This window comes from Pleuronectes platessa, chromosome 15 (genome assembly GCF_947347685.1).
Source record: "Pleuronectes platessa chromosome 15, fPlePla1.1, whole genome shotgun sequence".
In the NCBI taxonomy this organism is placed as follows: Eukaryota; Metazoa; Chordata; class Actinopteri; order Pleuronectiformes; family Pleuronectidae; genus Pleuronectes; species Pleuronectes platessa.
The window spans coordinates 23,250,054-23,276,625 of NC_070640.1; the positions used below are offsets into that span (position 1 = coordinate 23,250,054).

At 40.9% G+C, this 26,572-nt stretch overlaps 1 protein-coding gene across 3 annotated transcripts in view; it reads right to left on the reverse strand.

Annotated features, from left to right (window-relative positions):
• Positions 1-26,572, reverse strand: part of ntm (neurotrimin) — a 147,972-nt gene that overhangs the window by 104,675 nt on the left and 16,725 nt on the right. For 2 of the 3 annotated variants that reach the window (XM_053442280.1, XM_053442279.1), the window contains exon 1: positions 3,403-3,830. In XM_053442280.1, coding sequence (XP_053298255.1) covers positions 3,403-3,575 — 173 coding nt within the window. In that variant the 5' untranslated portion in view covers positions 3,576-3,830. Of the gene's footprint in view, positions 1-3,402; positions 3,831-26,572 lie in introns of those variants that run through there. The other variant, XM_053442281.1, reaches the window with a different exon arrangement.

A 26,572-nucleotide genomic window follows, 5' to 3' on the forward strand; every position in this document is an offset into this window, starting at 1 on the left:
AACACATTGAGATAAACTGATTATTAGTGTTACTTATACTGTATCTCCACAATTTAGGCCACAAAGCTGACAACAACACAAAAGGAAAATGGCAGCTCTAACTTTCGTTAATTTAAAATGTGATACCACCCTCAGTTTTGGCAGTTGTCAGAAAGGGCAATCGGGAGCTTGTTAGCACAGCGCACTGCAGGGGTGGTGAGTCCAACGTCTCCAACATCATTTGTGCCAGAGGAACGCAACAAATCAAAATTTTCCAGGAACTATAAAGGTAATACAAATTGGCTCAGCTAGCTGATGGAGGGTGGCCTTTCATTATTTATAATACTGGTAATACTTTGTGCTTCTCATCTTAGATATGTCTCATGAGCCTCAAATGTGCTGTTGAATATTTTTGTCGTAATATAAGCCCATCACTGATACAGTATTGTTGTTTTATTTGTATTTAAGCAATAGTTAAATACTGCAGGTCATTGTATAACCCAGTATGTGTGGACTATAAAATAACAGAGTGAGAAGGAGTCTTAAGTCAATGTTGGGGTAAAGCTTTTTATAAACTGTCCTGGTGGGAGCTGGAAAAGAAGCCAGTCTTGACTGGCTGGCAGGCAGCCTGTTCACACCTACAAAATGGTCCATTGTCCCACTTAAAAATTCTGGCTTTAGACTGTCTCTAGGGCATATGTAATAATAAAAGAAAAAAGGAGAACAAACCTTTGACCAGAACGAATTTTGAAAATCATCATTGTACCCTGCTGACAGAACTTATATAAAACTGATTTATTCTACTGCTGACATATTAAATTAGATACAGACCTTACGTAAAGGCACGGATCAGGCAAAACAATCCTCTGCTTGCTCAACAACTGAAGTTGTCTAGATTCTGTACAGCTTTGAAAATAGGAGGAGCCCAATCTCAGGAACAAACGATGAGTTGCAGAAACTGAACTTATTCAGATGTGGACAACTGGACAGGGCTGCAAGTCGAGCAGGCCGCCTCGTAACAGCATGTGGTTTAGATTCGAATGCCTCTCTGAGACTGTATGAGTGGGCACTCAGCAACGACATGAAAGCGATGCACAGCGGCAGAATTTAAGACTGAAACAGCTGTTACCAGTGACCCTGGGGGACCAATGTTAATCATAGAATGTTCAGCTTTGCCACTGCAATTGACCTGTGTAGGGCTGAGCTGAGGAGTTATAATAATGCCAATTTCCAGATACAATGCATTTTAATCTACAACAATTGTCCATATTGAGCAGGCTGGCTTAGTCCTAACATTATGTTAATGAGCAGAGAAGAATGAATGAACGTTTGCAGCAGGTACACAGAGTTCCTGCTGATTTGTTCACATCATGATGGTAAGCAGCCTGTAATCACCGACATGGCAGAGTGCTGTCCATGGTGCTGAAGGGGCTCAGCAGTGAGAGCTGACAGTCAGGACAGTAGAGTACTCGACTGGAACTGTCCAGCATTTCAACAAGAGCCTGTGGTACCTCATGTGTGTGGAATTCAGGATGTGGGCGTTTCTATCGATTGTTAACAAACAAGTTTATTTTACGTAATATTTAAGCTACTGCTTAATATAAACAATCATGCAGACCATAATGCAAACAACACTGCAGGTGAAGCCGCCTTCCGCCCCCCCCAACTACCTCAGCTCATTGCATCATTTGCAGGGCCTATTAAGGCCACTTCAAAGGACATGAGGAATTATCAGTTAAGGTCTGTAAATCCGCTGGATTATTATTGATTTATTCTACCCCAGTAGGCCCATCACACTGTCGAAACTGAAAACCACTGCAGGACATGGCAGTGATAAACTTTTAGGATTTGAAATGTTCCCCCGTCAACCAGATGCAGGTCAGCATGGTGCTGGACAGGGACTCTTAAAGTATTACATATAAAAGAACCCAGAGAAGCACAAAACCACAGTGTTGGTTTGTCTTTCTGTACTATTGTTATAATCTTGAGCTGCCTCCACTCCTCAACGTGTGAGTTCACAGTCAATGAAGCCACAGCCAGGTTGAGCTCCTGCTCACCTCACTGGTGACCTGCTGGAACCAAAACGAACCCCAGGGCCGCCCTAGAGACCAGTTTGTGAGTCAGTGTACAGCAACAAATCAAGTAGGAATTAATGCAAGAAACAACATGTTGCATTATCCAGTATATTGGGTCTGACCCTGTGTTCAATAGCTTTTTGTGGCTTATTTGTTCATTTTAACAGACATGAGTGTTGAGGATGATAAATTGTTTGCTTAATATTATTGATAGTACTCTATGCTCCAGAAGACAGTGTTCTGTAGTACAATTTTTTTTCAAAGAAATGGTTTTATTTAATTTAATGCGTGAAGTTGAGCCAATAGTTTCTAAATTACCAACAAGTGAATGACTGCAGTGAGCTCAGGTAAAAAGATTTGGGAGAAAAAGTCATTAAAATATAGGATTTCTATTAAAGAAGATTTTGTAACCACGTTACCTATATGCTAAAGCTTATCAGTGGGGTACTTTTGTTACATCCTGTACTCAAGTCCATCAAGTGGAAATACTGTAATTACTATGGGATAGAATAGCTCAGACAATATGTCAATGGCAGAGTTTAGACTCAAACACACCTCCCTGTCACTCCTTTTCAACTCATCCGTGCACTCACTTCCATCCACGCAGTGCGGACGCAACAGCGCAGCTCCACCATCTGCTGCCGTGCCCTCCACCTTCCACACATCGCACACAGCCCCCTCCCCTCTCAGCCAAGTGTGATTGCTGTCCGTGTTGACACACTGGACATTCCCGACAGCACTTGAAAGCAGCACAAATCCCTCCATCCTCAGTAAGCCTCTGAGGGCGCAGAGGAGGGGAAAGGTCACCGCAGACAGTCACCCATCTTTAAGAGTTGCTGACCAACACATTCCCATCACTACACCGTTTACAGGGAGTGTGTGTGTGTGTGTGTGTGTGTGTGTGTGTGTGTGTGTGTGTGTGTGTGTGTGTGTGTTCGATTCATCAGCAGCCTCAGCAGACACTTTGAGCACGGTCGCCTCTCCCACCAAGAACACACACCTTTCCCCTCCACCTTTAGTTCTGCACCATCACACAACAATTAAACCACTCAATCTGTGGTTAACAGCTGTTGGAGATTAGCAGGAGTATGGCTTCTCAATTGAGTGTTTTACAGAGACTAATCCCCAGAACAGCCCCCCCACCCTCCATCCTTCTCTCTAATGATAAAACAGACAAGGCTCCAGCCGTGCTCCTCTCTCCCCTCCACTTAATACTGGAGTTGCTAAAGCCCGCAAGCGTCGCTCAACTTTGGAAATAGGATTCAAAAGCAGGAGCGAGAGGAAAGAAAACGCAGAGGAAAAATCAAAAAGAGCAGAAAGAAATAAAGTGAGGAAGGTTTGAACTCACCTGAGAAAGACCGTCTCTCCTTGTCGGACGGTGATATTGTCCATGACTTTGTTGTCGGACTGAGAGTCCCCTTGGCTGCGGACCGGCAACCCTGCAGGCACAAGAAGCAACATCCTCAGAGACAGCAGAAGTGAGCATTTGTACAAAGCGACCAAGTGTCCTCGGACAGACATCGTCTTCAGCCTGGTGGAGATAACAAACCCCACAGCGAGACAACGAGTCGCGTACACGCTCCCGGGGAGATTATTCAGCCCCAGTTCATTAGTCTTAATCCAGATTGTGTGTCCAGGTAGCCGCGGAGCTCCGGGGAGGAGAGACACAGCACCCAGTGTGTCTGCACTGTGCAAAACACATCCGCTGTTTACTGTTCAAAACAGGACGAGAAAAAAAACGGAAGTATGCCTCCGTGTCTGCGCGACAGCTGACGGCGTCCCTGCTCCTGCAGCAAGTTTGGGTCTCACATGAACGAGCCAGGTCCCGGAATCACACGTGTGTCAGCGCACATGTTCGTAAAGAGCAGGCGGACAACTATTCAGAAGAAGTTTGCACCGGTCAGTGACATGTTCTGTCTCCACAGCCTGAGCACGTGTTCGTACGTCAGAGGCGCACAACAGGGGCAGCAGTGGGAGCGACATGATTCGCATGCTCACCACTCACCCCGCGAGAGAAGGAGGCAAATATAATGGTTTAAGAGTTTATATAGATTTAATAGAAATCACTTGTGCTGGTGAAACAGACACTTTTTAGCCTTTATATGATTATGTTTTAATATAATCTAATTATTCTGCAAATACAGATCGCCTGCCATAATTTAATTTTCATAAAATGTATAGCTGTAGCCGATATTAACAGCACTAGATTAATTATTCAATTAATCATTAAAATTAAAGAAAATAGATAGAAACAACTTGCAAAACCTTGGGTTAATCAAATTTAAGTGTAATTAAAAAATGTATTTCGGTGTTCTGTCACAGAGCAACAACAGAAGCTAAAATCCCACTTGAAAGAGCTGGACTTGAGAGATTTTGTCTTTTTTGTTTGAAATACAAAATCAAATCGCGGCTGATTCATGTTTTTTTTTTTAGGAAAACATCTGAAATGCTTTATCTGTAAACCTCAGAACGGACAAGAAGAGATAGCAAGCGTATGAACAACAAACTCTGCGGTAAAAATGGTTCAGTCTGGATATTTTTGATATGTGGTGTGTTGTGAGAAAGCTACAGTCACTGTGATGACTCAAATTCACAAGCAAAAGGCACCACTACACCCCATGGAGGCTTTAAGCCCAAACACACACCTGTATAATATAGGTGCATCACATAAACAGCAAATAGGAGCATGCCAACTGCTGATGTGTGGATCACATCCATGTACATGAAAATACCAATACAGAAGTGCTTTAGAGTAAATACACATTTCTTTTAGTGTACCATGGGCCTAACTCACCCAGTCCATCTTAAGACTCTGCACGTTGATGTTTTTTTTTTTTTAGCAAACATCACAGTCTCACTCAGGGGCTGTTGTTTTAAAGGATATACAAGCGTTTCTAAGTAAATATATGTGGAGTAATGGCATCATGAGGAGATAAGTACCTCCCAGTCCCTCTGTGTGAGTGTGCACCTTCATGTGAAACCTTTGACTCCGCCCACATTTATATATTCAAATGTCTCCGGCTCCAGACAGTGATGTAAACGATAATGTTTCCCTCTTTTCCACAACAACACGTCTTTCAGACACACAAACACTGTAAACACACCTGCCACCTGCTAACCACAGTGCTGTCAAACATAAATATGCTCATGTATAAGTGTGAATGCACATTTCAACAGCGTAGGCATGGCAGATATTCTGAAATAAGAAAAGTAGGAAAAGCACAAGGGGCAGGTAAAAAAATCAATGATGTTCCATTTAGCGTGAATATGTCTTTGTCAATGCATGTCACTGACAATGGCGAAAAAAACATTACACTGTCAATAGCATGCACAGGTAGTCTAGAAATAGTTAAATACTGTACATTGAATCGGTAGATAGCTCTCTATTCCAGAGATAAAACAATAAAAGTCTTTATCAGATGAGAGCTAAATAACGAAGCATCTGTCAGAGCTACAGTAAATGACCCTGGCTGCAGTGGTGCAGGTGACATTTTCATTACATCCCCATATTGTCAAATCAAATCTCTATTTCATTATTGGACAACAAATAACAGTGATAGAGAGAAGATGTATACAGAAATAAACCTGAACATTGAGTGCCTGCCGTTCTGCACCTTTGTGTCACCTAGAGGCATTCATTACTCATTTCCTGGAGCCATACTTGTGACAGGAACAGCTGCTAGCTGGCGATGATTATATACATATGTTGGATAAGGATTCTGCAGTTGTAAGCCTGTGCTCAAGATTTAAAGTTAAATTTTGTGATGTGCATCCTTTTATTTCTGCCAGTTGTTATGCTGTGTGCATATGTATGGGCTCAAATTAGGATCATACAGATTTTGAGCTTGTAAACAAAGTATGTAGCTGTAAATCAACCTTTGTTAAACTGTAAAATCAAACTGCACGAATCCAAGATTGCAGTTCAGATTTGTTCAAGGAGAAAAAAGAGACTGTGAATAAAGTCTGTGAGAAAATTACAGTGAAGAGTGGTGAGTTTCCACAAAGAAACTGCACAGATAGAGAGGAGGAAAAATACAAAGGCAGAATTTACAGAGGTTGGTTTACAGCTAAAAACGTATTTATACTACTTATTTTATAATTATTTTTGAAGATCCATACACAAGTGTTTAATATTTGTGAAGGTAATTCTGACCCCATGTATCAGAGCTTCAATGCTTGATTACTTGATTTGACTGTTGTCTGAGGACTCACATCATCAAGCCATGGAAATATTGATGGTTAAAAAGGGTAAAAATGAGTGTCACATTTCTCGGTTTAGACTCCAGACGCCCGTGTTATTCTACCATAACTACAGTGAACAAAACTATGTGTCACACTACACAGCGACAAGCCAACAGCCGGAAGTCCCTACTGTGAATAAAAGGACTTGGATACACATACCCACGTTAGCAACCCATACTCCAAACAGGTACAAGTTTAGATTATCAAGGTGACGTTGAAACAAAAAAAGGACAAAGGGCTAAATGGTTTCCATGGCAGCCCTTTCGAACAGCACAGACTAATTCAGGTGACATGTTTCATTTCTACATTATATTTACAAGTAAGTAACCTCCACAGCGATGCTTGATGTATGTGGCAGAGGACACAGTTTGAAAGAGACAGGGATTGCAATGTATGCACCATAATGCTGGTGAACTCAACGGACTATTTTTAAAACAGTGAGTCACATTCTATAAATAGCTTCCTTGTCTCATACCCATACTTTTCCACAATGCCACTTTAATCCATAAGTAACTGCACCAGCTGGAAGGAATGAGCAATGTGTGCTGAAGCCTTGAAACAAAGGTGTGTGACAGGTAACTATCATGTAACATTTTATATTAAAAGTGTAAAGAAAAAACATATTTGTCAAATCTGACCAATTGATTGGTCTTGATGCGATAGGAGAAGTCTCTGACTGGGCTGCATATTTTAAAGAGGTTAAGATGCTTACGTGAACCGCAACATTAAGCCCTCAAACCTTGTGAGAAGCCATCATTGTATTTCTCTTTCTCATTTCCCTGTAACCTCTCTCTACTGTCTGTAATAAAGTTCTGCACAAGCTACATGGAAATACTAAACGAACAATCTTAGAGTAAATTGTACAGCCCAAGCAAACTTCACAAAACTGTTTTTTTCATGTTTTGTCTTGAAGTCCAAGCTTTGAATAGCTGTTATCAGAAATGTCCTCTCGGGGAACTTTGGAGAATAGGGTCAGGACTTTCTCCACAGGTTTCCTTTCAAACATGGACATTGCAGAGGGAGTTTATCCCCTCAAACGCATTCACATTAAATCCACTGCAGGATTCAGGGGGTGGTGCAACAGTCCGAGGGAGGACGCACCGTATTAATTCTGCTGCAGAGATCACGTGTTTTTCCTTAATCACTTTGAAACATCACCAACAACCCCACTCGCTCATGGTGAATCCTGCAGAGGTTCTCCTGCAGTGTTCTCACCTGGGCTCTCCCGGAGATCTGCTGACTTTATACCAGGGGGTCAGGAGGAGGAAGTCGGCAGAAACTCCGGAGGCTCTCACTCAAACATTTACATTCACACATGCAACCTGTGGAGGATCTCCAGAGTTCGGTGTGTGTCTGAAAGCAGCTCATGTGACAGCTGTGCATATAGACTTGGAACCTTAAACTCAATTACATATAGTTTCACTTCAAATTAGCGAAGACAACAATAACAGCTTATGCACAGGATTTTGTCATGAAATAAACTAAACAGGGGATTTTGCACTCATGTGACACTTCATCGCTCACATTAAGAAACCGTCTCAGTAAAAAACTTAAAAAGAGGTGTTAATGACAAGGTTTCGATGAATTGACATCAGAATCTGACTGCTTCAGTGCTCTCTGAATGGCAGGAGGTCTTTCTACCTGCAACATTTTGAGCTGTTACCTTATTGACAGGGGAAGTGAGTGCCGTTTACCACATATCTTATCTGTTTGCACGGCTGAGTCACAGTGACGTTCAGAAGACTGAGATTTGTTTCCAGCGAGATATGAATCCACTGCCTATGAAACCTTTTATATAAAGGGTTGTCTTCCTCATTCTTTGCTTTTCTATCGTTTAGTATTATTAATATTGTGTTAAAGCACAAAATCATGCAATATATATTTTCCCAATTTAACACCACCATTTAAAACATCCCTGATTTCATACCTATAACACAAAAGATGCTCCCGTTTTATCATTAGATACATAAAATAAACACCATGGTCAAGGAGGTGAAGTGTCTATGATTGATCTATACTCAAAATGCCTGTAGGAATAAAATGTGGAAAGGTAGACTGCTTCTCTTAACACCTAATTACTGGAGTCTGTCTGTCCGTCAGCAGGCTCCTAGCAGCCTCCTCTGCCTCATCCCAGTCATAACGTGACACAAGGATATCCCACTGAGACAAAAAGAAAGTCGTGAAACCTTTCAGTCCTGGACTCACAACTGCTACCACTCTCACGCATTTAATCCCAGCATTCACCTGGGCTTTTCAATACCCACTATATTGCCTCTCAGCACTTTATACCTCAACTTGTCACACTGTCAAGTAAATGTAATGAAGTCATACTCATGTGAATTACAAGACCTGCAAATGTCATGTTAATGCTGAACATACAACTTGACCTTTTCTTGGGCTATGCCATTGTTATTTACAATTTGACATCCACGAAGTGGGAATTAAAATAAGTTTCTATTTGTTTGTCTCCTTTTTCTGCCTAAAAGGCCTGTAGAAGCTTTGCCTGGCCAATAAGTGTCAAAATCCATCACAGACGTGAATATGACAACCTGCATTCATTACCACGTGAAATCCAAAAACCTTTTCTGACCTCAAATCGCTTTGACAACTTCTCTCCTATCAGCCCGAGCATGATTGAGTAGACTACAATTATGTGGCCTCTTAATTAGAGACTCCAAATGTAATAGCATGTCATATTTACTTTGTAGACACATCATTTGGATACTATAGATACTATAGTGTTATCAAAATTCCAACCCTCCAACACTAAGCAGTATGTTAAAAGCAGGAGGAAGTGGGTGTGCTCCAGGCGACAGCATCTGATCTATTTTATAGTCCAGATCTTGAAAAGGAGAGAATGAGATGTCACCATCCAGAAAAAAAGCCTCCAGGCAGCACATTCCCAGGAAGCCATGCAGTCACATCAAAGTGCTACAGCCCCCACTCCAGGCTGCACCTCCACACATGCTGGAAATAACACGGCTCCTCACCACTTCCCATGGCACCTGATTGAAGTTATTAGGTAAAAGGATGAGAGAGGTAAGGCCTCATGTGGTGACATCTAATGTTCCCCTCCTGATCACGCATGTTGTCAATCAGTCACTATTGCTATTAGGATCAGTGCATGCTGAGTTGATAAATTAGGGGATGTCTGTCACCTGAGCAAATGAATATAAACTGCTTTTTTTCATTGAATGCAATTATTGTGTTTGTATGCGTGTTTCTGGGAGGATGGGGGGGGGGGTAACCTAATTTCAAAACAGTTGCAGAATATGGGACTAACTACGCAATTGTGTTTATGATATACATTTGTGTACACAGTTCTACAGAGTGTTAGCTCATTGTTCTGGGTTTTAAAGTCGTCAAGCTCATCCATACGTGGGCCTGCAGCAGGGATATATATTTTTTTGTACGAAAGAAAACATAAAAAAATGTTTAACACACAGTCCTCAGCCTAGCAGCAACCAGCAGACAGTCAGAGCTGGATATGATGACCAAAAACACAGCTAAAGAGGGAATACTGGACTTCCAATGTCAGGTTCCTAGACTCACAACTCCAAATGAATACCAATGCTGCACCATGTCTGCTGGAGGAAACATGCAACTTTTTTAACATGTTTCTCTTACATATTTGTGTGATTATACATTGGCATGTCTGGGTTGTGTTTTCATAGTGTCTGCCCATAAAACTCGCTTGAGACCGGATAGACATCTAAACTAAGCCCTGACCTATTTCTAAAAAAGATGAGGTGTTTTAGTTGTCTAAAAATACATGGGACCCAGAATCGCAGGTTAATAAAATGAAAATGGAAAATGTAATTTTTTTAATGTTCCATCATGTTTAGTATTATATGTATATATATATATATATATATATATATATATATAATACAACAGCTACCATATATATATATATATATATATATATATATATGGTAGCTGTTCTCCAAAGTTATGAAGTAAACAAAGACGACAATATGAGAGCCACAGAAGCACAGATATTGATGATGCCTGGCTTAATGAAAGGTAATCACACAGGTTTAATTGGTTGGTTTGAATCAGAGGTTGACAGGGAGAAGCTGGTTCAGGGCAGTAAATAGCACTCTCCTTCACGTACTTTGAAAAAACGTCATTATGTCCTTGAGTAAAGTGATTAGCTTCCAGCGACTCCACTGGAGCAGACTAGACAGTTTCCTGGCCTGACCTCGTGTGAAGCAGTGTGTCAAAACACATTTCCTCAGCACAGCCGCACTTGCCCTTTGCCACGACGAGCTAAACTGACATTCGATTGGTGAAAGGGATTCGGTGGCCCTGAGAAAGCCCAATATTCCCAGTGTGCCTGAAGGCAACGACTCATTTACCTGTTGTTAATTGTAAGGAATGACAGAATTAAAAAAGAGTGACATGGAGAGTGCTCGTCAGAGAGACTGACAGATGAATGCCGTCAGTGTTTAGTGTGTCATGATGTCTCTGCTCATCAGCCTTCCATTAGACTGACTGCTATTCATCAATATCAGATTAATGACCACACATGCCAATCAAGCTGGGCTGGGGACTAGAAGAGCGTTTAACAGAGTAATTTCAGCAGAGAACAAGTGATGGGTTCAGCCGTTGCTTTTCAGCATTTCCCAGCATCCATCTGTAACCGAGCACTGCAGCTATGCACACAGGTGCTCCCATTGCAAGAATGCTCCCAAAGCAAAAAGGCTGCCAGTCATGGTCATATACAGATCTCGGTTTTAATGTGCATTATGCCCGGGATACACCGGCTGCAGAATGGCCAGAGAACGGCTGCGGAACTGCTTGCTTTTGACTTCCGCGTCTATGTTGACAGATAAGAGATGCCACACCGGTTGCGGTTCAGCCGCAGGAGCCATGCTGCTCTTCTAGAGGCTCCAGGTCTCCATGGTTTTCTCTGTGTCCTATGCGCGGTTCACAGCAGAATAGAGACAGAGAACATGATATTTCACCACAGTTTCAATGTTTCTCTGTCAAAAATGTCACGAGCATAAATGTTTGCAACTTTAGAAGGCAACACTTTTCAGAGTAAAAACAGTGTGGCCAGGGCTTTAATTGATATGAGTTTTATTTTTTAATTAAAATGGCTCTGAGTAGACGGCTGACAAGGCCAAAGGCTGCACATGTCTATCTTAATAACTTAATTATAGAGTAACAAAAGGAAAAGTGGTCTGCCAACTGAGGTCAAATATCCTGAAAGACATATCAAAAATATGTCTACTGTTACATCCAGATTATTTATCAGGAGCAAACACAATTCCCACAAAGCAATGGCAATATATTAAAAACAAAGCACATCCTTCACCTTGGAAATTGTAGTTTTGAACAATCTTATCTGCAAAGTGGTTTCAAAAAGCATCCCTTAGTCTTGATTAGCAGTCAGGATTTTTGTTGCTGTCATGTGAATGGGTTAAAAGATGTGTCCTCACCAATCTGCCACCATTAAATCTTGGTCAGTGACATTGACCCAAATGCTGTCACATTAGTTTGACAATGTTTTCCTTTTTATTCACCAATAGCTGAGCCATCACCACCAAGGATTAGTAATCCAGGAGAAATCCAGAGACTGATTCAGTGTCTTTGACTTTTAGCCTCTAAGATCTGCCACACAGCACCAATCTAGGAACCACATGCCACTAAGATGTTTTGCCGATAATGTTGTAGGGGAGTTTTGTTTGTCCTGTGTGAAAGTTACAGGGTGTGTGCGTCCAGGTGGATGGTTTGATGCAAAGCTTGCAGCTCCAGGGTTTACATCATAAAGGTTGCAATTAAATTTGAATATCCATCTCCTCACATGCTTCCAGTCACTGTTGGCATTTTGACATTCAAACCCAGACAGCAATCTTCCTCTACCTTTCACTTGTCATAATTCATAGTCTGTGAGAGCCCGAACACAACCAAAAAGAAGAAAATCATGCTTAAATTGCTGTGAACAGATTTTGCAATGCTTGAGTGGAGAGTATACAATCAATTAAATACATTGGCACAGAAGATTTTGCAACTTGGCAGATAAAATAAAAGCATTCATAATTTCAATCATTTGAAACATAGCATTGTTTATTTTTGTATTTGTTGTAGCAATTGAAAAAGTATGTAGGTACTATCTGTAGGAGGCATAAAAACAAGCACCATCTACCTTTATGTAAGGTAAACTGATAGTTAAGGGCCGTCTGTCTTTTTATGCTTCTCTCTTCGATGTGCTTTTCTCCTGAATTGTATATTTGCTCTTGTAAGTGCTTGTCTAATTAATCTGTGGCACTTTAGACAGCCACATGCTTTCTTTTTTGATTGTTCCATCTCATTTCCCCTGATAACTCATCAATTAGGATTTTATAAAACAAATGTCCTCTTTATATTCAGTGGCACTCCAGGTTCATAATAGGGGTTTAGAAACTAAAACAACCCCAGGTTTCTCTTCAGCACTGTAGCCAGGCTGACAGAGAGTCACACCTACTCCACTAACCCTAACCCAGTATTCCTTGATCCCTAAATAGCAATATCTTTATGACCCTTTTCAATGATAAAATTCTAACTATTAGAAATAAAATCAACCGTCTCCTGCCCTCGATTGGCACTAATACCCTACCAACAACAGAAAATTATGAAACGGCTGAGAATCCTACGCATTATTTAGACAGTTTCTCTCTGATCGCCCGTGATCAGTTTACCAAAAATAATAACAGGTTCCAAACCAACAACCTGTATCTTAGATGCGATTCCGACAAAATTACTTAAAGAAATTCTGCCCCTAATTGATAGTTCGTTAATTAATACAATCAATCTGTCATTATCATCAGGTTATGTACCACAGTCTTTTAAAATAGCTGTAATCAAACCCCTACTCAAAAAACCCACCCTAGACCCAGAGGTTTTAGCCAATAACAGACCAATATCTAATCTCCCCTTCATGTCTAAAATCTTAGAAAAAGTTTTAGCCAATCAGCTGTGTGAGTTTCTCCAGGAAAATAATATGTATGAAAACTTTCAGCCGGGGTTTAGAGCCAATGACAGCACAAAGACAGCCTTAGCAAAAGTCACTAATGACCTTTTAATAGCCTAAGATCAGGGACTTGTGTCTGTCCTTCTTCTGTTAGATCTCAGTGTAGCATTCAACACAATTGACCATCACATTTTATTACAAAGACTTAAACAGTTGATTAACATTAATGGAACCGCCCTAAACTGGTTTAAATCTTATTTTTCTGATCGCTACCAATTCGTGCAAATTAATGATGAGTCATCTGCGCGCACCAAAGTTCACCATGGTGTTCCACAGGGCTCCGTGCTCGGCCCAATTTTATTCTCATTATATATGCTTCCTCTAGGAAACATTATCAGGACACACTCGGTAAATTTCCACTGCTATGCGGATGACACCCAGTTATACTTGTCAATAAAACCTGAACAAAGTAATCTATTGACTAAACATCGAACATGTCTCAAGGACATAAAAACCTGGATGACATGCAATTTTCTCTTATTAAACTCAGATAAAACAGAGGTTTTAATACTTGGCCCTAAACACCTTAGAGATACATTATCTCATGATATAGCTGCGCTAGACGACATTGCCCTTGCTTCCAACGAAACAGTCAGGAACTTGGGAGTGATCTTTGATCCTAATTTTTCCTTTAATTCACACTTAAAACAAATGTCTAGGACAGCCTTTTTTCACTTGCATAATATCTAAAAAGTTTGACATGTCCTTTCGCAATAAGATGCAGAAAAACTAGTCCACGCCTTTGTTACATCGAGACTGCACTATTGTAATTCATTACTATCAGGCTCCAGCAGTAAGTCGTTAAAGACTCTACAGCTTGTCCAAAATGCCGCAGCACGTGTCCTGACGAGAACCAAGAAAAGAGAGCACATTTCTCCAGTATTAGCATCGCTACACTGGCTTCCGGTTAAATCTAGAATAGAATTTAAAATTCTCCTCCTCACCTTCAAGGCCCTTAATAATATGGCACCATTATACCTTAAAGTGCTGTTAGTACCCTATCAACCCACTAGAGCTCCGTTCCCAGAATTCAGGCTTACTTGGGAGGCAGACACAATCGGTACGTTTAAGATTAGGCTTAAAACCTTCCTTTTTGATAAAGCTTATAGTTAGAGCTGGTCCAGTCTTAGACCTGCTCTTAGGTATGCTGCTATAGGTCTAGAAGGCTGATAAAATCAACTGGCGCTATGCATTAACTAGTGCGGAAGCATTTAACTAGTCTTATATTCTAAAATAGGAGGCGTTTAGTTTAAAAAGGCATAGAGGTATTGATGTCTGATCTACTGAGTGGGCCACATGGTTTTCATCGTACTACCATACAAACCAGTAGCCAGTCAGATTTACCTTGAGCCTCAGATTACCCCCAAGTTCGGCCTGTATCATTGTATCATTGATTACAAGGCAAAAACACCTGATGGTGCAAAGGGAATTTATGACACATGATACACGGAGCTTCTCTTTCCAGCTTCTCCTTCCTCTTCTCCATCCTTATCACATCAAAGTAATTCATATCACATCAGTACATGTTTCTGACTTGACCCCTTCCCCTGAGTCCCTGTGCCTTATCGCCTGCAGATCCAAGGCCAGAGCTGTGGCCACATCATCATGGATTGCGATTTGTGGATCGCGTGTCGGAGGTCGCGGTGGTGGATCCAATAGCAGCGGCTGATGATGGATCCCAACTGGCGGCAGTGGACAATGACTGTGGACTATATTGGATCCAATCTTGATGATGGATCATGATCTTGCTGGCTGCTGACCATAGACTATGATTGCAGCAGGATTGCTTAACATAAAGTATTGAAGTTATCCTTCAAAATGTTTACCCTCATCAATGCTGCTAAAAACTTTAATCTTGATGATGTTTTCCTACACCTGACATCTATTGCACGTCTGTCCGTCCTTGGAGAGGGATCCCTCACATATGGCTCTCTCTGAGGTTTCTAAGTATTTTTACACTGTTAAAAGGGTTTTTAGTAGTTTTTCCTTACTCTTGCTGAGGGTTAAGGACAGAGGATGTCTCACCATGTTAAAGCCCTATGAGACAAATTGTGAATATGGGCTATACAAATACAATTTGATTGATTGATGGATAATAAGTGCTTTGGAATTTCTTCAAATACCATGTTATCTCAGAGAACTAAATCAGCAAGGATGGATGCAGCATGGAAGGAGTTCTTAGAATGTCTAGAAATAAATACATGAATTGTAGTCAATGTATACATGTAGTCAATGCACAGAATATGAACATCCAATTCAGCATCACACCTGTAAGGCAGTTCGGCCACAGCAGGCGATACTTTTCACAGCACAGTTGTGAGCCACGGGCCAGATGTGCATGAAATGGATCACACTGGCATTCTGGACTGCGAGTTAGACCATTATCTCTGCTGCTCTGCACTGTGATCTCTCCTGATGACTTCCAGATGGCCGTCCTCCATCTTTAAGACTCTCTCTGTCCACAAGGGAAACTCAGGTAATGAGGTCTTGGTCACTGGCATTAATGAAATATCACTTTGCAGACCGATGCAAGGATCTCAGTGAGGGAGTCAGCCGGACACCTTGACCTACTGAATGTGATCAAACGGCAAAAATACCTGGAAAATCTTGATGATGTACAATGCCTGACAAATTGTTCACACATTAATCACACATATTTATCCCAGTGTGGAATTAAGCTTATAGAATAATTGGATCTCCAGAGAGCTGTAGTGAGAGTGAGGGAAAAAAAGAATGTGTTTTTGTGAGATTTCCCCATTGTATGCAAGTGATTGCAGGTCTAAGTAATTGTGCTGGAGCACTTTCAGATGTGCGGACAGGCAGCACTTGACTAAGGGTTTGAAAAAACAATAATTAAAAGTCAACAAACAGTGGTGATAACAGCTGTGGGAGAGGCTCTGTGGTAGAGTGGCTTTGAAGACAGCTGCTTGTGTTCTGGGAGAGGTTTCCAATTGGCTTTGAATCAGAGGACAATCGTGCCCGGAGGCTTGAGCTCTGTTCCACCTCTTCATCCTTAGCACTCACCAATAGCAAGCATTCGCCAAGATCTTAATCACGGGGGGGGGGCAATCAATACCAAAGTGGCCCTTAGTTGTTAGACATCACTGAGTGGAAGTGACCATTACTTTCTAATAAAGAGATTGATGGCAGGGAAGTAGTCTTCATCACCCTTTAGCAATGGCCGCCGGACTGCAAGGCACGGTAAGTGCACTTTTGCAGTGTCATGGCCCCAGCTATCAGCATCCTCGCCTGGGAGGGTGGGAAAAAACATTCCATTCACCGACGCCTTGCCACAGAGGAAGCAGCATTTTCGCAAGCATCTCATTTTGTTGTTTGCTTCCATATGAGAGCTGTGTGGCTCAGGGAAATGGATTGGAGGCCATATATCACGCTGCAACATGTCAGCCCGGAGCAAAAAAACAGAACAAGTCAGGCTTCAGTGTGATGGACTCCCTAAATCACACAGGTCAACGCAATATTAGGCATAAACATACATTATGAACGAAGAACTTTATCTTCAATGTCTTAATAATCTGGAGAGCTGGGGAACAGCTCAGTAATTATTAATGGCAATAGTGTGGGCTTGTTGGTTTATTAATCTCAACATTTGTATCCAGATTTACACTCATACAACTGTATTAAAAGAGAGCTGCACTATACAAACACACACACACACAAACACATACACACACTTCCCTTGAGAAAAGGCACTTTATTAAACACATTTTCTGCTGCACTATCAATTTTTTTCTCACAGTAAAGCTTTATAAATAGTCAGGTTAAGGCGGGAAGGTGCACTGTGCCCACGTCTAAGTCTTATGAGGTTATATTCTTTTTGTTGACAAAATCAAGCCTTCTCCAGCTTTCCTGTGGGAATGGGAGAAAGGAGCTTACTGTGACTAATAGTACAATCAACCAAAGAAAAATGCAAAGCCTCATGGCCACCCAAAATTGGCGATATCACCCCCCCCCCCCCCTCCCCCCCAGGCAGAGGACTTTCATGCATATTCAAGAGAAATGTATATAAATATATGCAAACTTAAGTCAACAGTAATGTGCAGTGCGGAACTGTACCCCTGGCTGAAGAGGGAACCGACAGTCTACAATCAGTTTGAAATAAGCGCTTCACAAACACTTATTTACATATCAAACTGATGTGTTTCCATGCACTTTTTATTGATGTTTTTATGTAATTTCTGAGCCCATAACAGAACATAATGTGACACACACTACAGCTTGTTTGAGATAGGGTTGTATTGTCTCATGAAAATGTATCAGTATCTTGTAAAATATTAAGTTGTTGTGAGTACACATGTACAGCAGTTTTTTTTTATAGTTTGTAATCATAAATGTGGATTGACATGATTATTTATGATGTTGTTACACAAACCACTTGTGGATGTTTCATACAAGGTGTAGTAACCACTGTGTTATAAGTACATTGTGTCGTGGGTTGTCTGGTTAAATCAAATGAGACAACCTTATCTGATTTAAGGGTCCGTTTTTTTTGCCAGGTTTCCCTGAGATGGAGAACATACTGTGTGCTGTGATGCTAATGCAGTGTTTTGTGTTTGACCTTGACTGCTGGTCATGTAACACCATGTTCGCGATTAAAGCCTCCCTCCCACATGATCCAATCTGATTGTTTATATTCCGCAGCTACACACTTAGGACCCAGTCAGCGTCCTGGTACTTACTGCCCAGTTGTAGTAGAAATGATGAACCATAAATGCAACATGCTACCAAACACGAAGCAATATAAAGAGACACAGCCGCCCTATTTACTGTCAGACGATACAAACGGCAGCATAGAGTCTCATGAAGTCACCTTTGCTTTAATAAGCACCGACAGAGCACAGTGTGCAAATGAGACCGCACATTCAGGCTCTTATGGAAAATCTGCAAAGGGAACTGACACTACACTTGCATGCAGATTTTCTTCTCATCATACCAATTAAGGAATGCATCTATGTACTGCAGTGCACTTTCCCCAGTACACCATGTTGTCTCGTCACTGGTTCGAATGACAACTAGTCTGTTCTGGTCTTTTTTTTGACTGAACTGGTGAACATGGATTCAAGCATGATGAAGAAACACAAATCAGTTTTATTCCACATGGCTTGGCTCAGCTCTCCTCACTGACTATGCTGATCCATCTGAACCAGTTATTGCTGTTAGACAACTGGACAAAAACAAATACGTTGGCTGCATGTGCCCAAACTCTACACGTCTCTATTTACATCTGATGTAAAGAATAAAAGAGGGAGCCAAGTAAAACTGTGAGAAGAGCATGATAGTAAGAGCATGTCAGCAGTGCCAAACCACACACCCACACCCACCTAGCCAGCAACACACACACACTCACTCACCCACTCACAAAATCTGGACACTTCTAGGTTACCCATCAATTCCGCTCTCTTATCTAAAGATGATACAGCTGCAGTGTTACCTGCATCTTGTGCCATGGCAGAGGGTTCATTGAGATTAAATGCCAACCTCCGACCGAACTTTAAGTTGATGTTGCTTGTCAAAGCAGTGGGGGAGTAAGGGATTGTCCTGAAACAGGAGCCCAAGTGTGTTACATCCCCTCAGCCTGCCAGCATGTACATACTATGGCTTTGCAGGTAGGAGTCAGGCTGGATCTGCCTTCATCACATTGGACTCTTCAGCAGCGCTGGACATCGGTGCCCAGAAGGATTAAGTGGTTCATTAAAGTGGGACTATTCAGGTTAAGGGGCTTTAAATCAACAAGCACCTTTAATCAGTCCTGTTGCAATATATTCTCACAGCCATTAAATCTCATTTGCAACCACAAATTCGAAAGTCTAGAATTTCTTCTTTTTTTATTTGAGTGTCTGGGCTGAATCCACCGAGTGCACAGATAGGGGGATAGTTCAGGTCTAAGGCGTAGTGTTGCTTATACTGTACTAAACTGTGACAAGAAGAAATGGCATCATTTGACAGTAGATTAGAAATCTGGGGCACAGTCTTGCTTTTGCATGTGTTTTGTCGTTTCCTAAAGTTTTGGACAAATTACATCAGAAATCTAACCCTAACCCTAGTACATGATGTTCGATTCAGTGTTTGTTGAAATATCAAAAAAAGGTTCACACACCAGATAAAACCCATAATATGATCAATTGTTTAAGGCATTTTTTTTTATATGCGTGAGGGAGCAATTTCATTATTTCATTCGACCAGCCGTCCTTCCAAAAACATGTTTTTGTGCATGGATAAAAATGCCCCCTTTAATAATGCTATATTTAAACTCAGACTGAATATATATTTTTAAACCACATTGCAAAGTAACCTTTGCATCTGTGGCTCCATTAGCAGAACATCTAATAAGAAGATTAGTGTTTCAATTTAAAACAATAACCTTCAGCTTGGATGACATTTAGATTGTAAAACTGAAAGTGCAGTTTCAATGCAGGCAGTTGTTATGAATTGAGCCAAAACAAGAGAAAGGGCAGTGCCTGGAACACTGACATTTCCTTTCAAACTACTCAAAATTGATTCCAGTGGGGACGAGTCACTGCTAATGGTGCAGTCATTAAAAGCACATAAGAGCTAATTCTCTAAGTAAGTGAACTGACACCTGGAAAACAAAAATCAGTTTCAATGTTTTTCAGCCCATTAAGCAATTTTCAAGCACGTTATCCAAATGATATCAATGTTTGATCATGTTCTCACTCTTTGTGACTCATTGATTCTTTTCCTTTTCATGATAACATGGTTAATTTGTCTACACCAAAGCACAGTAGCCCACTTTACTACTGTACCAAAAGAAGCTGTGGAGATTTTAATATGATGGGAATGGTGTTTTTCCAAAACATCTTAAATTTCTCGATTGTCACTCATTGGAAACCACTTGTGAAAAGGTCAAGGGTGAGAGGCACAGCCATGGAAATCCAAACAATAACCCAATATCAGCAAGTAAATATGAATAGACATATTTTTACTGGAAGGTTATATCCTTCAGGGGAAAACTCCTCGGACAAAGATTACATTCTGGTGGTAAGAGCTGTATATTCTGTGACGAGGCCTAAGAAAATACAGCAGGTTTGTTTTTGTCCTGTCTGCACAGCAATTAATTCTGGTGCGATATGTATTGCATAATTGTTCCTTACTACTTTACCAGAAGTTTTATCACATTTCAAAACATATTTGTGCATAAGAAAACAGAATGTAAGCTGAATACACTAGTTATCTCAGGTAAAAATAAATAATACATACATGTATTTAGACACGCTCTGACGTTGTATTGTATAGATTACAGTAATTTCCTGCTACTCTGCAACTGCTGATTGACTTCTCTACTTCTGACACAATAGAGATTACTGGTTAGCAGTGGCAGCTATCTAAATGTTCCCAGCCCCTTTAAATGTATTCCCTTTAGTCATCTTTAATGGGGTCTAAATTTATCTGTGCTGTGTGGTGTCCTTGGGTGTTCACACACCATCTGTGTGAAATCACATAGTCTGCTACAAATGACAACTAATTGAAGAGAAAAAAAAGAGGAGAAATCAGCACCGGCTTATCCAACTGTTACTCTTCGACTCCTTCCCGGCTTAAATTATTTCCTTAACAAGGTGACAGCAGATACCTCAAACCCTGGAAATGATCCCCAATGAAGTCCCACTGCGGGCAAGGAAGTAACAAATGTGATCTTTGGCCCATAATTTGAATGCTCCCGTCAGGTGAGTCAGTGTAAAGTCATGAAAATGCAGATACGTCGGGGATTTTCAAAAAATCATTCTTGAAATGTGAGTATGTGAGTAAATGATTGGTGTGGTTCCTCATCCAGCAAGATATGTGGCTGTTTCAAATTCTATTGATACCTGATACATCAATCAATCACATTGTATTTGTATAGCTTACATATACAAATCACAATTTGTCTCATAGGGCTTAACAAGGTGCCACATGCTCTAACCTTAACATACATGGAAAATAAAACAAGCATTTTTATCATAACCCACCCAACATCTCACACACATATATTAGGTCACATTCATCTTGATTATTATATCACACAAACTTCCAGCAACGACTCTTCTCTCCTCAACAGTGGAGCATGGGAGCTTTAATAAGCTCCAAATATATCATTTGCAGCTTCTGACTGTGAAGAACTTGTGATCAAACATGTTCTCTTGGACAATTTGGAAACATTTGGAGACAAATCTCATAAAATTATCGCTCCCCTAACAAAACAACTTTTCATTTACATCCCATATCTGTCTTTATCTTACTTTTTACATTGTTTATGACACACAAACTCTCTCTCGCACTCGCTCTCTCTCTCTCACACACACACACACACACAGACAACTGAATGAGTGGTGGAAAGCTTGTGTAGGCATGTACAGCACCAGCTTATTTTTTCCCCACCACATATTTGCAGGGAAGTGCCAAATGCTATTTATTGAGTCTGTGTAACAATCTGGTTATTCCTAGCACCCATAATTCTGCAGACATAACCTACATACTCCTCACTTATTATATATAGATACATAATCATATATATACATGTATGTTTGAATTGTTAATTGATTACATCCTGTGATTGGCAAAACACAGATGTCAACCCGAGAACATCTTCACAAACAGTCTGGCAGCTTACAAGGGACAGATATAAATGTAGAGTTGGGGGGGGTTGACTTCTACTACAGCATGTAATTAAATTCCTCCAGTGCAAAATAAAGATAAGGATTCCATTAGCCCCTTAAAACATTCTAGGATAATGGTTTTCTGTGGTTGATGGAGCACCTCATGTGAGACAGGTGGGATTTACTCCCAGGCTTGACTCGGCAGCGTGGCAGGCAGGCAGGCACTGCACCCAACCACAGGAGCCAGTGACGACATTTGATGCACCATTGGCACCAGAGGCAAATTAGATTACAGCAGGGGGAATGGAATTGACTCAGCCCCTGACAGATTTACAGATCCCCCCCGGATAGAATACAGGCGAAAAGGCTGTAAAACCCATCATCTGTAGGGTGAATTACATACGGCTTGGAACAACTTGTTTGGTTTAGGAAATCCACACACCAGCCTCTTTTGATTTACCTGCACCCCCCGGACCCCCCGCACCCATCCACCCACTTACTCCTCGCCCGTCCCCCAGGAAGGGTGCATGGGGGAAAATGTTTCGCTGCAGCTGTGATTCAGGGATCTCTTCTTTTCATCAGTGTGTTCAATCGCTGCACAGAGCTGTCCTTGGCCTCTGATCTATTAGCTGCTTACAAGAGAATAATTCCACACTGTATTCATAACTGTACATCATGAGACTTGTAAGAATATTGATTTCTCTGTTGGTCAAGTAGATACGATCTGAATTTGAGCATCTGAGACTGCTGGCGTCTCCTGGTCCCTAAGCAATAACATGTGGAGGTCAAATATAGCTGCACAGTCGATTTCACAATAAAAATGTCTTCACTCCACTTTGGGAATTCTGAGACTATAAAGACACTATATTAAATATTTAAGCTCTTGTTGCAGTCAATCCATCACTTTGATCTACATTTTATTGATACACACATGAGTTGGTCTCAAAAGGCCCAGCCTCTATATTAAATCTAAAACGACATGAGGCCCCCGCACCTAAAATTCAGCAGGCACCCCCAGCCAGGCAGAACCGAAAAATGCTCAACCCACTTTCTCCACACAAACGAGATCAGCTGCTTTCACAGGCCACTCAGTGCACATCATGAAAAGTCAAGATGTTGCAAAGGAACTGATTTGTGGTTATGGGATAAGAAGTCTATGAGGAGCTGAGATACATTCTGGATCATTGGCTTTACACATTCACTGACTGGATGAAAACCACTGATCTCCAACCTGTGCTACCCTGATTGTTACCGAGATCAGAAAATGTGTACGCAGTCTGAAACGTATTCATAACCTTGATTATTTGAGAAAACCTAAAATAAAAGTCATATTAATTAAATGAACTGAGCAAAATGTGAAAGAAACTCCATCAGAAAACCTTCAGTCATCCTGGAGTGTGTAATTGATGGCATTGATTAAAATGTGTTTTGCCTCAGTTTGCTCAAGCAAACTGAATGCTTAAATGAGTGTGAGGTTTCACCCAAAGATACAGGGGAAGCAGCAGCAGCAGCAGTAATCAACAAAACAATGAGCGATTGTTGCCATTGTCAATGACTATGGGATTCATTATAATCCAGAAAATGCATAATTCATAGGCATATGCTCATTACAGATATATTCCAATCAAATATCCTTGATTCAGGAGATTTGCAACAGAGGGCCACATCATTTCTGAAATAGTGTCGTGCCCACAAAAATTTCACATGTGGAAAAAAGAATAGTTGTGCCATCATATAATCATGGAATAAAATCTACTAATTAAAACCTGCAATTTGAAAACTTGCACACTGACTCGTCACCGCAGAGAAAAACGTAACAATGTCAAGTTTCAGTATCTACCTGACCTATTTTCATTATCTGTTGGACTATAACAAAACGCTACATCTATTTAAAACTTCCAGAGATCTCTGTCTGTCTGTATGTGGCTTGCATCAAGAACACTCGTTTGTGTGTTTTTAAGGGTTCAATGAAGTATCTTGTTGAATTTATGCAATTTGGAGAGGTTCTGCGTACACAGAAATTGGGGCCTGAAATGTGTACATACGCTGCTTCTCCCGCAAACATTGGGATTTATAAAACCAAACTTGACGGGAGAATTTGCGAAATGTGCGTACGCCATTTTTTGGCTTTTGTGCGCACATATGCTTTTAGTTTGAATCCTACGCAGTGTTTTATAAATGAGGCCCCGGGTCATTAGTTGCCATGGCTCAATTAGAACAGTTCAATTTTACAGTTTCAGAAAGAAAGCTGGAACCAGCATTATCACATAGGCCACACAAATAGCTCCTTCCAAATAGACTTGTTTGGAACAAACTACTTCTGGTTAAAGTTGATGTCACTTAAATCTATTTTCCTATTGTCTTAATGTTTATATTGCTTTCAACAAGATACACAATCATCTAGCGTGTCCTAAAACATTTTAAGCTTTAAGTTGTAATCATTTTGGTTTTGCTTTTTTAAAACCTAAACCGGAACTTTGTTTTGATTTTCTCTCTTGGAATGAATCTGATGGTTTGCATTGTATTTAGGGTTAATTTTATGTATTTTCAAACAATAACATAATTTTAATATCCTTTTAATGGCTGCACTGCATATGTCTTCCTGTGCATTTGAATTATCAACCGTGCAACATTGAATACACAGACAACTTGACCTAACTGCGCTTAAACGCACAGGCTTCATGAGATGGCATAACATGCAGTGAAGGGAAAAGAACATGATGGCAACAAACAGACCAACTTCAAAAAATAACACTACAGAGACAAAAAGTTAATGTAATATAGTCAGGAGAGAATCTTTGAAGCTACAAATCCACTAGGAAGAAAACCACCAACGTGAAAAGGTAACTTAAGGCACACCACACATAAACTGCAGTAGCTTAATGTTAAAAACAATGCTCTACCTTTACATATTAACATTATCTACAAGCACCACAACAATCAAATTGTTACATTGTTTGCAGATATTTTATCTCAGCAACCTAACGTTTTACTGAAGACAAGTATGTTTGTTGTGGTGTATTGGACATGCTCCACGTAATAGCTATAGACTGTGTTTAAAGATGGATGATGTGTCTTCATTTCTTCTCACCATCCAGAAATGAAGCCAAAATATTCTAGACATGAATGTCCCTCTTTATCATTTGGAATCATTCATGATCAATGGTGAGTCTGCCCCAGCCTCCAATCATGACCTATTTTTAATTACAACCACACTTACCACAAACATTAGAACTTTAAAATGCATTAGTGTAATAACAACTATCTAGAATGACAAATGTATTTGTACTTTGACTTTTTACTTTGGTCCCTGTCCAAATCGCTCCCACGAACGAGGCAATATCTTTTGATACCTGTATCATCCTACTCCTCATCATCATCAGTACTATCTGACATCAGACACCTCACCAAAGAGAACAAGTCTCAACCATCACATCTCATTTAATAATGGATATTATCTTGTTTGATAAGATTAAGTGATGAATACCATTTTTCAAATGGCATTTGTGGCCACCTAAACCAAAATAAACAGCTTACATGAGTGACATGATAGCATTAGAAGGACAATGTACATATTTTTATTTTATTATTAACAAAAAATAAAGGCATCAAGGCATTAATTGGCAGCAGACATGAAACCATGTCAAAAAAACACACCCCTCCACTTTAAAGTATCTCCCTACAGTTAAACACATAATCACTGGTTCAACAACAGAGCTATTATACATTTCTTGTCATCACTTTATTGATCCAGTTCTCTCCCAACAGAACGTGAACTTAGCATTTGCCTCCACTCACATCTCATCTGAGGACATTTACATATAAACAATAGATGAAGTCTGTTGGGCAAGAGTCCCTGCTGAACTGGCCATGTGGTGGGATCCACACAATGAGTCGTAAAAGTAAGGCCTGTGAGCCAAGATGAAACCAGCTCTAAAGTCTCCAGCTAAGATCAAGCATGGAGATAGCATCTCCTCTGGTAGTAACTTCATCCCTGGGGTTTCCCCAGAAACCCCTGCTCTGCTCCTGGCCGTTCCCACTCTGATCTGACCTCTGACACTCAATTGGCTTAAAGCCAGCACCATCTCAGAACCACAACTCAAGGAGGCTGGGCCTCCACAGGTTAATAAGAGGGGCTGCTCATCAATAATCGCGCCCATTCCCGATTCCCTGAAGATAGAGCTGACCTTTCCAGTTAGTTGATCCGGAGGTAATTTTAGGGAGCATTTACAGACGTTTGTTTTAATTCCATTTTCTTTTATTTCTTTAATTCAGTCGACGTTTTATTTTGATAGGACTTTTTGTTATTTTAACTTGAAGGAGATCGCCAAAGGAAGTCCACTCGCCGGCCGAGATCACAGACTTTATTTTTCACGATCCCCACAACAGCGCCACAGCTGATCATCCCTGCAGAAGGGACGAGGCCGAATTCCGTTCCAAGAGCAAGATAAGTTCGCTCTATTCGGCCCAGCGCTGACCTCCGTTGCAACCACGAGACCCAGCGGAGCCCCGCTTAAGAGGCCAGGACTTCACTCACCTAATTCCGAGGATTCGCTGACCGCATGTACCCCGAGGAACACAACACGAGATTCACTGGACTTCCCGAAAATCCGCGCGACACGCGCAAGCAACACCGCGAAGGTCACAGT